The following is a 15,252-nucleotide window of genomic DNA, read 5'->3' on the forward strand; positions in this document are numbered from 1 at the left end:
GGCAAAGTGGCTAGTGGAGGGGAACAGGTATAACGGTGATGCGATGCAGGAGTGACAGGCAGACAACAGTTTCCAGTGACAAGGTGCTTTTATTTATAATCCAGGTCTGGTGACCGTTAAATAATAAATCCCCGGCTATACACAACAATGTGTAAAGCACGGGGATAGCAATAATAGGGCACAGTCCCGAACAAAACGAACACACGGTCACCAGTCCTGGGTGAGTGCAGACGTGCTTGTGGTGGGTGAAGACACTGTATTTCGTGACGGTTCCGTGCAGTGGTGATCCGGATTGTGCTGACCCTGGTCGACAGCTCCGGACAGGTGAGTTAACTGTCTGGTGGTGCAAAACGCAGACAATTACAAACAAACACAACAAAACACAACACGCAGTTCTCTTTACAACGAGAGCTCCTCTCTCGATCCTTCTCTCTCCAAGCGTTAACCCAAACGAAGGAAAAGGTTGCAGCTGCCTTATTACTTGCAGCTGCCTCTCGTTTATCTCTCAAATCAATACAGTCTTACAACAGAGTCGCGCTTCCCTCCAGGCTGACCCACTTCCCTGACCCGGAAACGAACTGTCAGGCCAGCCCTTCCAGATACTTCTCCTCCCGTTCTTTAGCGCCCTCACAGGTTGGGAGGAAGATTCATCACCAGAACTCATCTTTCCGTCACAGGGGTGCAATAGTAAAACGATATTCCTAGGGTAACAATTGCAGGCAATTGTTGGTTTGTCCTGAGGAGTTGCTAGGGTTGCAGTTCAAATGGTTTTATTTCCTGTGTCACTTTGTCATGTGTGTGTTTTAAGTAATGATTCATATTCACAAGATACGTGCACCCTGGCCTTACAAAGTTAACGGTCTCTGCTGGGGATTCCACGGGGTAGTGTTGCATCTGGCGCTCCTTCAGGTTAGGGAAGTCTCCTTGTTGCGCTACAGCGGCCGCTACTGTCCAGACACGCGGCGAGCTAAAGCCCACAGTCTGGCCTGCTGTGGACCTTCTAGCCCTTTCCATTAACAACACATTTAAAATAATTCTTCACCAAATTAAAGTCTATTTAATTTTGAAAACAAAACAGTGTTCATCTATTTTTTCACAAAATATATATTTTTCTATAACTTAAAATGTACTGAACTGGAAAATAAAATGCTAAATAGCTTCATACAATCATTGGTGGAACTGGACATTTTTCAAACGAAAATATACAAAAACTGCCATAATGCAATAAGGTATTCTACTGTTGTTATTATCAACGGGTAGACTATATCATCTTTTGTTTCTCCCATGTATTTAAATTATTGGCAATACTTCAATATTGTGAACATAATAGAGACTATAGAGAACAATACAGGGCTGCAATGACTTGGTGTTAGTACCCATTATGAATACTGAACACTTTCTTCTTGCTCAGGTCTTCAGGTCCAAAAGACACAGGTAAGAGTTCATCCACGGTCATTTTCAAATAGGAACCATCCGGTCTAGAGAGGAAAACATCCCATTCAGTCCCAAACTGCAAAACAGAAATGTGGTAAGCACTCACTTCATAAAAATGCCTTTTAATCATATGTTAGGGCACTTTTGAGTCTTAGCTATTAACAGCTAGTTACTAATATACTGTATTATTACACATTTTTTATTTGTTAATTGTTATTTATATATATATATATATATATATATATATATATATATATATATATATATATATATATATATATATATATATACACATTACAACATCTTTCAGCCATTGTGCCATCACTTAATAATGAAATGGCAAATAAAGCACAGCTGAGAAACGACTATGATTAATGACACCTGTTCTGAAACCACTGTTTGCTGACGAAACTCACACAGACACTCAAGCTTCAGAAAGTTGGCTTTCAGTGGACTGCATTGATTGTGACAATGACCCAGCTGTAGCGTGTTATTTGGTCCCTTGCTTAAATAATAACTAACCTATTAACTAACAGAAAAGGCCAGCTACAAATAACAGCAAAAACAGTCCACTACTTTTTATCAAGACGGTCATATCATTGAAATGGGGCTTGTATTACAAGATAAACTTTTATATTTGTCTTTATTTGTTTATAATTGGTTACTGTATATTATAGTGTCAGTTGCTTCTTTTACATCAGGCTGCTGTTGAGCTTGTCTGCAGAATCCCGAGTGCTCTCTTCATTCCACTGAAATCCTTCAGAAGCACCCAGTCTACATGTGTACAGACAGAGAGTACAGGGCTGGCATTGAAATCCTTCAGAAGCACCCAGTCTACATGTGTACAGACAGAGAGTACAGGGCTGGCATGAAATCCTTCAGAAGCACACAGTTTACATGTGTACAGACAGGGAGAGCTGAAGATGTGTACAGACAGGGAGCGCTGAAGATGCATACAGACAGGGAGCGCTGAAGATGCTTACAGACAGGGAGAGCTGAAGATGCGTACCGACAGGGAGAGCTGAAGATGTGTACAGACAGGGAGAGCTGAAGATATGTACAGACAGGGAGAGCTGAAGGGTCAGGCTGTCACATGGTAGAATGGAATGAGGGAGGCTGTTCCATTCTGGCTCTTCAGATTCTCAGACAAGCTCAAAGCAGCTCAAACTAAAACCACATGGACTGATACAGAAATATTAAACTGCGGCTTCCTTGCCACAGCACTTCACTCTTTATTCAAACATAAAAAACAAGCAAAACAAAAGCTGGGGAATCAGGGCCAATTGTGCTAAAAGTAAAAGAGTGTAAAATACTGGTAACAAAACCTGCTGGTAGTCACTCTACCTCTCTCATGACTTGTCTGCAAGCTCCACAAGGAGAGATAAACTGGTCTTCTAAATCACTGGAAAATATGAAGCACACAATCAAATAGGGAAGCAAAGTCCAGGACGACACTTGCTAAAAGGACACAGGACATAGCAAATGTTATTGCTGCGGACAATGCAAGATACAGCTGGTGTGTTTGAGAGATATTGTTCTCACATGGGAGGCATTTCTCTGTAAAATACAAATACAATGCAAGTATATTCCCTTCATCTAGAAAATAAAGCTGTAGCCAGTTGATCTTAACCAATTAAATTGAAATGCTGCAGCTGTTCAGATCACTCCAGGGCTTTTGTGCAACATTAGAACATTACAACATTACAGAGTTAAAACATTACAGCATTACAACATTACAACATTACAACATTACAAAATTAAAACATTACAGCATTACAACTTTACAGAATTAAAATATTACAGCATTACAGCATTATAACATTACAGAATTAAAATATTACAGCATTACAACATTACAGAATTAAAACATTACAGCATTACAACTTTACTTCATTCAATTCAAAATTCAGTAAAAGCAGGTTTGGAGATCTCAGGCCTACCTCTGTTTACACCAGTGATAGACCTCGGTGCCTTACCTTGCAATGGCGATGGCTCTGAAGTTCATGTGCCCTTCTGAAACAGCTTTTTGAATTGCGGTCCTTTCAGCGCAGACTCCCAAGTTGAAACAAGCGTTTTCAACATTGCATCCTGAAGGAAAGCAAACAAAATCATCTTACTACAGTAATGAGACACAATGGGCCATATCTTCAAAGCGTTTACTCCACTCTTTAATTACCTCCTGTTTTTTGGGAGTGGTGAAACACTTTTTCATTTTACAAAACTAGAACCATACAACTGAGATTTCAGTTCGCTTTAAAAAGAAATATTTGACCTTTTGTAACATTTACTTGTTTTTTTCTCCTTTCAAAAAGATTGGAGGTAACACTTTGAAGACATCATATCATACAATCTCAATAAAGTTTCATCACAATTGGATAAAATGGATAAATGGTTCACACACAGTAGTAAAGTGTTTCTACAGATAGACAGAGAGGAGAGGGTGCCTTTATATACCACCAGGCACTTAATAAGCACCTGTACCTAACATCAGGTCCAGCCATCATTTGTCCTGATCACATAGGATTTAGATTGTGCCCTGACGCCCCCAATTAAAATGAGGGAGTGGTTGTACAGTATTTGTTATTAGCCCATTTGTTTGACGCCCCCAATTAAAACGAGGGAGTGGTTGTACAGTATTTGTTATTAGCCCATTTGTTTGTCTATGGGTCTCTCGCTATAAGGCAGCCCTCCATCTATAGCAGATTTGTATTGGACCCCGACACCCGCGACATATATCGAGTGGGCGGTGTATATAGAACTTGCGGCGTTATGCCGCCATCTAGAGGTTATGATTGGAATTAAACCATTGGCTTGAGTGAAGCAGGGTAGAATACATTTGGTTATTTGATTAAAATCAGGACCGGACAGAACCGTTTCACACTGCATATTTTCAACCTGTGTCAAACACAGCGGCGGAAGTAACTATAGAACATGGCTCCCGACATGGCTTTCATTTCTGTAAAATTTTTAAATTAAATTAAATTAATTAGTCATTAAATTAACTAAACAGTTAGTCATGTATATGAGTACGTTAACGCAGCATTTAGATGTCACAATTCAGCGAGTTGAACTCGTCCTCACAGGTTGTGAAAGTGCAGCAACAGGAAGCCAGAAGATTGCAGCACTAAAGCACAGAGCTCGCAGTGCCCGCTGAAGCTGCCTGGTCACCATGGCAACTAACCACTCCCCACTCACTCAACGGGGGCGTTGCCGTGGTAACCATGGCCTGTGAGGCTCCGTGGAAAAGTTGCAGGACAGCAGTGTCGCAGCATGTTGTGACCAGTCAAAATCACGAGCCGCCACTGGTTAAAATTGAGTTTGTAATGGGCTGGATAGGTCTTTTAAAACGTTGAACGTAGCTGATGGAAATCCAGGGCAGGATCTTCTGATGGAACGATAATTGTGCTGGCTCTGGGAGCGGATGCTGAGTGGGCAGCGGGGGCCACGAGTAAAGAGACATTCAGCAGACAAAAGTTTGTGGTAGAGCTATATAAGAGCTAATAGAGCTAATCAAGGCAATCACTGACAACGGGAATGTCAATATCCTTTCGAAGGAGCTTTGAAAGTTTAGCGGAGGCCAGCTCCTGGAGATGAATAGAGAAGCTGAATGATAAGAAAAATAACCTGAGCAGGTAGGAAAATAATAGATAATATCTTGGCAGCGCTGTACAGAAAAGTGACCTGTAGTGAAAGGAGCGAAGCAACGAAGTTCAGATAGCGAAGACGTTAAGCTGACGCACGAAATGACGGCGTGAGTGTTTGCTAACATGACGCTAGACAACAAAGCTGCAAGTGATCAGGGTTTAAATAGATCATAATTGACAGGAAGTTAGAGACCCCCAGCTCCAAGCCCCCTGAACTGTGCTAGCTAACATGTCAGCTTACTTGATTTAAAATGTTTTAAAAGATACAAGCAAATTCTCACACTACTTGGTTTGATTGAATGAGTACACAACAAGCTTCAATATTAATTTCAATAAAGAACAACGACACATTTTAATTAAAATAAATATTGTAGCTTTCTGCCTGCGTCACAAAAGTAAAAACGGTCTGGTTCTGATTTGCATTTTTTCAATGACTAGAATTTAATTTACAGAGAATAAAAACAAACTAAGCTGAGAACTACCTAGCTTAAATCTAATTAAGCATTCGCCACAAACTGCCCAGCGTTTTCTGTTGTAGCCAAACCGTTTATATATTAACACAGTGCAGACCATGTTTGTATAGGGTGCGGATTATTATTATTATTATTATTATTATTATTATTATTATTATTATTATTATTATGAATGCACATTTGTCTTTCTTTTTTGCTCTGCGGTTGCTTTTAATTTATTTTTCTGCACATACTACTACTTTTTGATGTATGTGACTGTAACATCTAACATTAGTGACAATACTCTTTCAAATAAACGAGTTAGGGGGTTGAATGTGAAGTCCTTAAGAACGGTATTGTTGTCATTGCTTGCGCCCCGGCACCTCTTCTGTACAAATTAAGCACTGGTGGTGCAATTATTTAGCAAACGAATTGCACGTGGGGATTTGAAAAACATGACCTGCTAACCCAGCAGGGACAATCTCATTGCAGACGTTATTTGACTGTGAGTTGAATGGTTTTGGAGCAAAGGCATGATCACTGCACACAAACGGCATTAAAATGCTTTATTGTTATTGTACTAATACTTTTTTATTGTATAAACTCATCTAGGTGAATACTGGGCTACAAAATGTAATCAAATTCATATTACATGTTAACTTTATTAAAGTTATGCTCTCTTACTGTCTAATTCTCAAATGTAATTACTTTTTTTTCCTCACCTACGAAAACGTTCCCCTCTTTCGTCATCAGAGCAGCGCCGACACGGAATTTACTGTACGGACAATAAGCGAATTCTTTCGCCCGCAGGCACTCGTGAAGCAGGATTTCGATCATGTCCTTCTCTGACGTGAAAGACTTGGTGCTGCCAGACTCCAGCGATACCACACGGCTGCCACCTGTCAGTGTCGCAACTGAGACGTCTTCGGGTATTAACGCCATATTGGTGTTTGCCTGCGGGGTCTCCCGGTTAATGAATTAATAATATCAACTGTTTAACGGAGACTGCTTATAGTCAAACATGCACCGTCTGCTAGACATTGCCAGTTTCATGGCGGTTTCTAGAATGGAGTTAACTGTGGGGGCGGTGACAGCTTTAATTATTGGTAGGCTACTGTCGATACAGTAACTACACAGCTAGTGTTACACAACATAAAACAGGAAGCTACTGTTATGATATTACGTGGACATTTCCCCGAATCAAGCCTATGGAAGTGTCTGCTAGGGTGGGGTTTGTTTGTGTTACAGTTTCATCATGAGAAGGTCCGGTTCAGTAACAGACACGGCCTGTCTGCTCTCCAGCAGAGAAGGTTAAATGCGGAACAGCCAGTAACACATTTCAGCTGCTGTTCAGCAAAGGTAATGGGTTACATTATAACGGCAGAGTGGGCAATGTAGCCACAAAGCAGCGGATTGGTGTTTTAAGAGGCGTTTCTGTCTGAAAACTACAGTTTGTGATAGTTGTTATTATAAAACAACGTGAATACACAATGTTTTGTGTGTTTATGTTGTACATTTAGTTTTAAATAATTATAGAATAGGCATATTTTTTCTTTTACCATCCAATTTTAAATTGCTAATAATTAGTCCTGTCTGGGAAATATTTAAAAGTAGTTGAAAAGATTACCTGGCTGAAATGAGGTCCAATACGGTCTTCTCCCCTCCACTTGCACAATTATTTTCTAGAGCACAGTGAAGCACTATTCTTTTCTAGAACAATGTGATGTATTCTTTTCTAGAGGGGTGTGAAGCGCGATTCTTTTCTAGAGCGATGTGAATTGTTTTATTTGAACTCACTGCAGCAATGTCTCTGTTTTAAGTCTATAAGAAACACAGCAGCCCCACTTCATTATGTCACAGTCTCTGGTAAATGCGTAGCACATTCTTGTATTTGGGTTATATCCAGTAATATCACACAGCACATTATCATCATGTGTCATTTGTTACTTTAAGAACTCACTGGAACAAAAGTAAATGGCCAATAGCAATAATAGTGAGCAATGTCTTATACAAATACTGACTGGAATTGAGATTACAGTGGAAACTGAGGGTTGAAAGGGGGGGGGGGGGCAACACTGCCTCTGAACAGGGTTTCCCAATCCTGGGCCTGGGGACCCAATGGACCTTAATATCAAAAGTGCTTTCCGACAGTCCGAAACTCGCTGTCTCCATCTGTTTTAACTCGACTCTTATCCAGAGCGTTGTTTCCATCATAAAATTAAACTTTTTTTTCAGGATTTCAATCAAGGTGGGACTGAAAGGTAGTAAAGGTGGAGAAAAACAAATATTATAAATAATATAATTATTATAAATATACAATATATATATTGAATAGAACACAATAGTAAAGCAAGTACATCGGGACAAAGAGAAAACAGTAAAAGTTACAGAATTCCTATTTTAGTGTAGCCTAATTTTTAGCTATTCTTATTTATTTATTACCAGACGCCCGTATCCAGGGAGACTTACAGTTGTTATAAAATATGACATTACAGATAACAGCAGTTATACAGTACAATAAAGTCAGTAGTAAGTAAAAGCAAAATCAAATAAGAGAAAATAAATACAATAAATAATTCAATTTGAGAGCGATTTCAAGAGCAGTGTGACATGATGTGAGTTGGGGGGGTGGGGGGGGCTGAGCCATGTCTGCTCACACAACAAGTCTCGTGAAAGGGGTTCTACCCGGCCCAAGGTCAAAGGTGGATGGCAGCTTAAACTCTCCGTATTAATTTGAGAGGAATAATTGATAATTGATAATAATTGATACAAACATATACTGTAGTAAATGATAGCTTCGGTTATGGAGGATATTTTGTGCCAAGATTCAAAATGAATGAATTAATGCATAAATAAATATCAAAATAAATAAATATATTTATATATGTATTTATTTATTCATTTATGTATTCATTTAATTGTTTATTTTTCATTTTGGCACAGCAGCTACATTATCCCTTTCATTCTCTAAAATCACAGCACTCTTTAGCAGCACACTGGGCTCCATCACCAAAGTAGTCTGAGTTACTGCCCCCACATCAGAGCGTTTTTAGACACAGCCTGTTTGAAATAGGTTTCCATCTATATTGGGACTCTTTGAAACAGGCAGAACCACTTTAGACGGAAAATACTCAATCTGACCACATCAACCTTTTTGATTTTTGCACGGAGGGTATGTTAATTAGGTACCCACTTCATTTGCATAATATTTCTCATGTTGTCGGAATTAGGGTTCTCATCCTTCCTGGACTTTTTTGATTTTTGAAACACAAACAGTCGGAAAGTTAAAATCCTGCCACAAAAGCCCCCCATAGTGGTCGGAAAAGCTTTGATATTCAAGGCAACTGTGTCTGCTGATTTTCATTCCAACAGAGTTCTCAGTTACTTAACCCTTTTGAACTGATCATTTGCTTAATTTGACCCTTTTACGTTTTCAGATCTTAAACAGTTGCAGAGTTCAAGTTAACTGTAACCTTTTATAAGCAACTTGAACTCTGCAACTGTTTAAGATCTGAAAACAAGTAAAAAGGTCTAATTAAGCAAATGATCAGTTCAATTAAGTGTCCAGTTAAGTAATTGAGAGCTCAGTTGGAATGAAAACCAGCAGACACAGGGGGTCCCAGGACCAGGATTGGAAACCCTGCTCTAGAGCAGTGGTTCTCAACCCTGGTCCTGGGGGAACACTGCCCTCCTGGTTTTTCTTCTAACCAAGCACTCAGTTACATAATTGAACCCTTAATTCAACTAACTAGCCTAATTTGAGCTTTTTAATTATTTTAAACAGATGGAGATTTCACTTTAGGTATACAATTGTATAATGAACAAATTCTTAAACTTTTTATAAGCTACTCTATTTAAAAAGCTCAGATTAGGCAAATTATTAGTTGAGTTAAGGGTTCAATTATGTAATTGAGTGCTTGGTTGGAACAAAAACCAGCAGGGAAGTGTTCCCCCAGGACCAGGGTTGAGAACCACTGCTCCAGAAGATGAAATCTGCAGTCCATGTCTGTTTAATGAACTGTGATGTCAGAGGGCAATTGTGCTTCCACTGTTGACAGCTGAGTGACATCAGAAGGCATAAACTTTTCAATCTAAAGCAGGGGTTTCCAACCCTGGTCCTGGAGAGCTACTGTGGCTGCTGGTTTTCATTTCAACCAATCTCTGTTACTTAGTTGAACCAATTATTGGCTTAATTAGTCAAGATGAACACTGTGTTCCAGAGTTTTAGCCCATGATGATGTAAATACACCTATAAAACCTGCTGGATAGGGGCTCTCCAGGACCAGGGTTGGAGACCCCCTGATCTAAAGGTTAAAAAATTAACTGTTTTTGTGGAAGAATGCTTTTAAATACTTTATTTAAATTGAATGTAACTTAACATAATGGGGGGTTCAAGTTCTATTGCATAAGTGGAGGTGTTATATTTAGTCAAATGTTTATCCATGATAACCAAATAAATATTTTAAGATTTAAAAAGTTAAGCGCTGGTTTTGCACCTCTGTGTGGGTAACCTCAACTCTTATGACTTCATGCCTCAAAGGAATCTTGGACTACAGTAACTCGCCTGCAGTAACATTAGTGTCCATGATTCGTGTAAATCCAGTCTGGGAAACCAAATGTAAAAAAAAAAAGTAAGTTTTAGCAACAACACCATTTAAATCTTACCTGTTCTGCATATTCATTAGCTGTGGAGGTCTGAACTGTGCTGTTATATGTTACAGTGAACATGCATATTCATTAGCTACGGAGGTCTGAAGTGTGTTGTTGTGTGTTGTAGTGAACATGCATATTCATTTTGATCTGCTACTTCATTAAGTTCTCAGTTTCCATGTTTTAGTCTCAGTGAATCTGTTATACTGGCATAGTCTGGATCACTTCACCTCAAACATGCTCCTGTCTGAAAGCATGTCACAGCACAAGGGAAGCAGCTGGTTGTTTAATGACAGGATAGAAGTTTTTGAAGGGGAGGGACAATGGCCCCCTCCAGGAGAAATGACCATTAATATGGATTGTGAAAGCGGGGCCTGCAGCATACTTCTTTACTCCAGTGCAGTCACAGATAGTATGTTTGAAAATACAAATATATCAAAACTCCACACACGAGACCTAAATAAGATGCGGAAGTGCACAGGTATTGACGAAATGGTCTTGTTTGTTCCTATTGCTTTAAAAAGGCAGACAGAATGCTTAGTTATCATGGCAAACGAGGTACATAATGTACTGGTGAGACCGCTATGGCCTTGGAGAGAGTCCAGCGACAGGCAACCAGACTAATCCCAGGACTTAAAGTAATGAGCCAGGGAACTGAATCCATATAGAAAGAAGAATTAAGGAGGACTTGATTGAAGTCTTTAAAATTATAAAATAAATTGACAAACCCTAACCAGTACTTTTATAGCAGCCCAGAAACGAGGACCAGAGGATACAGTTAGAAAGTGGAGATAGACACTTCTTCACACAGAGAGTGATGAGGGGGTGGAATGGGTTAGCTAGTCATGATATTGAAGGAGACACTTCACACAGAGAGTGGTGGGGGATGGAATGAGTTACCTAGTCATGTTGTTGAAGGACACACTTCTTCACACAGAGAAAGGTGAGGGGATGCTGAATCATTGGGCTCTTTCAAGACTCAACTTGTCAGTTTTGAAATCAACCAGCTACTCTGAACCAGTGGAGAATAGACGACCCTAACAGCCTCCTCTAATGTCTAAATGTTCTTCTGTTATCATGTAGGGTTGTAGTGTGTATTAAAGACTTCTTCATTATGTTAAACATATTGAAGACAACACACAATGACAAGTACAGTATGCAGGGTTATTTAAAAGGTACGGTATCACTATACCTTACTGACTACCTTCACTACTAAATAGAAACAAAGGTAAAGGTACACTTTTAATATGACTATGTATTGATTATTTCAGCCACTTCCCACAGGTTTATATTTGAAGAAATGTTTTCCAAACACCGTTGGTCAACTGTAGAGCCATCAGATCAATACAATTGTTGTGAGACTTTGCAGCTGATTATATATACATTATACAGAGCCATACATTCTGAATCAAATTTGTTGAGAAGAATTAAGAAGTTAACATCCATCTCATGGCTGTTATCAGTGGAACTTTACAGACATCTGTTGGGTGTGCAGTTCCGCCCTTATAAGAGTAAAGAACATAAGAACATAAGAAAGTTTACAAACGAGAGGAGGCCATTCGGCCCATCTTGCTATTTTGGTTGTTAGTAGCTTATTGATCCCAGAATATCATCAAGCAGCTTCTTGAAGGATCCCAGGGTGTCAGCTTCAACAACATTACTGGGGAGTTGATCCAGACCCTCACAATTCTCTGTGTAAAAAAGTGCCTCCTATTTTCTGTTCTGAATGTCCCTTTGTCTAATCTCCATTTGTGACCCCTGGTCCTTGTTTCTTTTTTCAGGCTGAAAAAGTCCCTTGGGTCGACACTGTCAATACCTTTTAGAATTTTGAATGCTTGAATTAGGTCGCCACGTAGTCTTCTTTGTTCAAGACTGAACAGATTCAATTCTTTTAGCCTGTCTGCATATGACATGCCTTTTAAGCCTGGAATAATTCTGGTCGCTCTTCTTTGCACTCTTTCTAGCAGCAATATCTTTTTATAGCGGGGTGACCAGAATTGCACACAATATTCAAGATGAGGTCTTACTCGTGCATTGTACGGTTTTAAAATTACTTTCCTTGATTTAAATTCAACACTTTTCACAATAAAAAAATATATATACAATGTATCCGAGCATCTTGTTAGCCTTTTTTATAGCTTCCCCACATTGTCTAGATGAAGACATTTCTGAGTCAACAAAAACTCCTAGGTCTTTTTCATAGATTCCTTCTTCAATTTCAGTATCTCCCATATGATATTTATAATGTACATTTTTATTTCCTGCGTGCAGTACCTTACACTTTTCTCTATTAAATGTCATTTGTCATGTGTCTGCCCAGTTCTGAATCTTGTCTAGATCATTTTGAATGACCTTTGCTGCTACAACAGTGTTTGCCACTCCTCCTACTTTTGTGTCGTCTGCAAATTTAACAAGTTTGCTTACTATACCAGAATCTAAATCATTAATGTAGATTAGGAATATCAGAGGACCTAATTCTGATCCCTGTGGTACACCACTGGTTACCACACTCCATTCTGAGGTTTCTCCTAAGAGTGGTTACAGCATAGCAAAGCATAATGAAGACACGGTAAAGCACAGGGTAGCCTGGGAAATCAGTGGGGACTGTGGTAAAGCACAGTTACCACGATTACCCATGGGAAAGCCATGCTATATCCTGGTAAACTTCTATGAGGGAAGTCAGGTTCCTGAATACTGCAGAACTGTGTTTACCACTAGAGGCCACTGTTCCAGAATTAGCAATGGGGACTGCCTGCAGATGAGTTATAGATGTAGCTAAATAACCCAACCCATTAAAACGTTAACATATTACCAATCCTGGCCCTTTACTTACTTAACACAAAAATGCCCTTAAGAGATGCATTCTCCTTATTCTATTGAGCTGATGCATATATGTTCTATTGGATTGAGCTGATGCATATGAAGATGCTACGCTGGGAAGCTAAAGTGCTCTACAGTGTATCCTTTATAATCTTCATGTGCATGTAAATGTGACAGCTCGCTTCACTTGGTGAAATATGTAAAATGTACTTGGAGATTTTGACTTGTGTCTATTGAGAATAGTGTGTTCATGTAATAACCTACACATGTCTCTTTCTTTAAGTAGTAATGTCCTTTAAATGTCCACCCAAAAGATGATACACCCAGTATTATTATACACTTTCATCATATGTATACAATATTCCATCAATTCAGACTGGTGAATACTGCAGAACTACTTGGGAAGGGCTGCATTTGCTCCTCATTGAGAAATGGGCTCGTGCAATGTAGATTATCCAGAACAGGACAAAAGTCCCGTCCAGGCTTTCTGCATTGAGTTATTAACATTCCTGATTTACATGTACATTTATCTGATGACGTTTCTCTGTTCGGGGAGACAGAGTTAAATAAGCAAGGGGTTTGAGTGGGGAGCCAGTAATGCTGCTGTATTCATGTGCCAGCTGGGAGGGTTGTGTACATGATTGAGATTACATTATAAGACATTAAAAACACTCCAATTAGATCTGCAATGGGTCGTCACATAGGTGCACTTGGGATCAAGCTGTCTTGCTCAGTAGCTTGCTATTACTAGTTGTATCCATGGCTCATAGTTGGCCACCTTTGTGTAAACCCCAGGGAAGTGTGCATTGGCACAGCTTATTCCCCAGGAAACAATGCCTTAAATCACACCATCACAGATCAATGGTCCCCCAGATTCCCCCTGTCGAAAAAAAATACAAACAAAAAAACGTTTTACAATTCATCTGCAAATGACAGTGATGTGTGCTATCACACTGAGCTGTTTGTATTGCAGTATGGAGCTCTACAGTAGATGACAGTGATGTGTGCAGTCACACTGAGCTGTTCTTATTGCAGAATGGAGCTCTACAGTAGATGTCAGTGATATGTGTTGCACACTGAGCTGTTCTTAAAAAGACATCTGGTACTACACAAGTTCACAGTTTGCTTGCCTTTCCTTTTCAGTCTGTTACTGCTTTACAGCAGTGACTTCTTGGTCAAAGCATGTCACTGGCTGAAAAGCATGTCAGTCAATAAGCAAAGCAGGCGATTGGCTATTGACAGGAAATATGCCAGTGAAGGAGTGGGGACAATTCCATCCACCAGAAAGTGATTCTTTTAAAACTGCACATTTGAAAGCTATAAGGAGTAGCAGTGCATGGGTGAGGAATGAATGGCACTATTCGGATATCTACAACAATGTCAAACCCAGTGCAGCACTTACTGTACAGAGAGCCATCCTAACCCTGGAACAATCGCACAAGATTTTTGCAAAAGCAAGGGACTTATTGTGTTCACCATGCAGAGTGTGAAAGACAGACAGGTGCTGAGTTCTTTGAATGAGCGGCCTAAAAACGAATACAATCACATATGAAGCTGCTACTTCTTACTGCCTTTAGGAATGTAAATACAGAGTATCATATGCTGTGAAAGGTTTAAAGCACACAGGCTTTTGTAGAAACAACAGAACACTTTAGAGTAAAATCTAACATTTGTGGCAAGACTGCATTCCCCCCCAGCAGTGCTGCAGAAAGACAGACCAATAATACTCACAACTTACTTGACATGAATCTTTTCCTCCAGTGTGCGATCCAGCAAAGACCATGTTATCTGTGATTCTCCCAAAGTACATGATATTACAGGTGCCAGAAGATATCACAGAGACCTGGACTGCTCTGAGGTCATCAGACAGGGTGTAGCTATAGACAGGTCACGCCCCATCCACTCACTGTACACACAGTGCCTGGAGGGATGGAATTGTAGTACTCGGGAAGGGGGGCTGTTTGAACATAGGCATTGAGATGAGCTGGCTGTTCAAGCTGAAAATACAAATAACAAACACTTTCATCAGTCCAAGAATGAACAAATGAACAGCTGGGAGGGTGTCTTAACTGAATCACAGCATGTAGAAAATCACCCCAAGCAGCTCTGCTGTAAAATAGCTTTTATTGCAGTGAAAATGTTTAATTCAATCTGTACTCCTTTGTAACCTACTATTCCCTTACCTTTCAATTCACAAAAGTGGCTGGTGAGATAACTATGGTTCATTTCAGGATTAATCACACACATTTGTT

General features: G+C 39.7%; 1 protein-coding gene across 2 annotated transcripts; it reads right to left on the reverse strand.

Annotated features, from left to right (window-relative positions):
* Positions 1-628: 628 nt before the first annotated feature.
* LOC121328253 (cytidine deaminase-like) lies at positions 629-6,660 on the reverse strand. 2 transcript variants are annotated; one of them, XM_041272830.1, is made up of 4 exons: positions 6,253-6,648; positions 3,411-3,522; positions 2,779-2,836; positions 629-1,510 (listed from the first exon to the last, which is right to left on the reverse strand). In XM_041272830.1, exons 1-4 carry the CDS (start codon positions 6,470-6,472, stop codon positions 1,370-1,372), a joined length of 531 nt encoding a protein of 176 aa, XP_041128764.1. In that variant the 5' UTR covers positions 6,473-6,648; the 3' UTR covers positions 629-1,369. The 2 variants fall into 2 exon arrangements, with proteins under 2 accessions (XP_041128764.1, XP_041128765.1); XM_041272831.1 differs by having other exon boundaries at positions 1,393-1,478; positions 6,253-6,660.
* Positions 6,661-15,252: the final 8,592 nt, after the last annotated feature.

This window comes from Polyodon spathula, chromosome 16, assembly GCF_017654505.1.
Source record: "Polyodon spathula isolate WHYD16114869_AA chromosome 16, ASM1765450v1, whole genome shotgun sequence".
NCBI classification, from domain to species: domain Eukaryota; kingdom Metazoa; phylum Chordata; class Actinopteri; order Acipenseriformes; family Polyodontidae; genus Polyodon; species Polyodon spathula.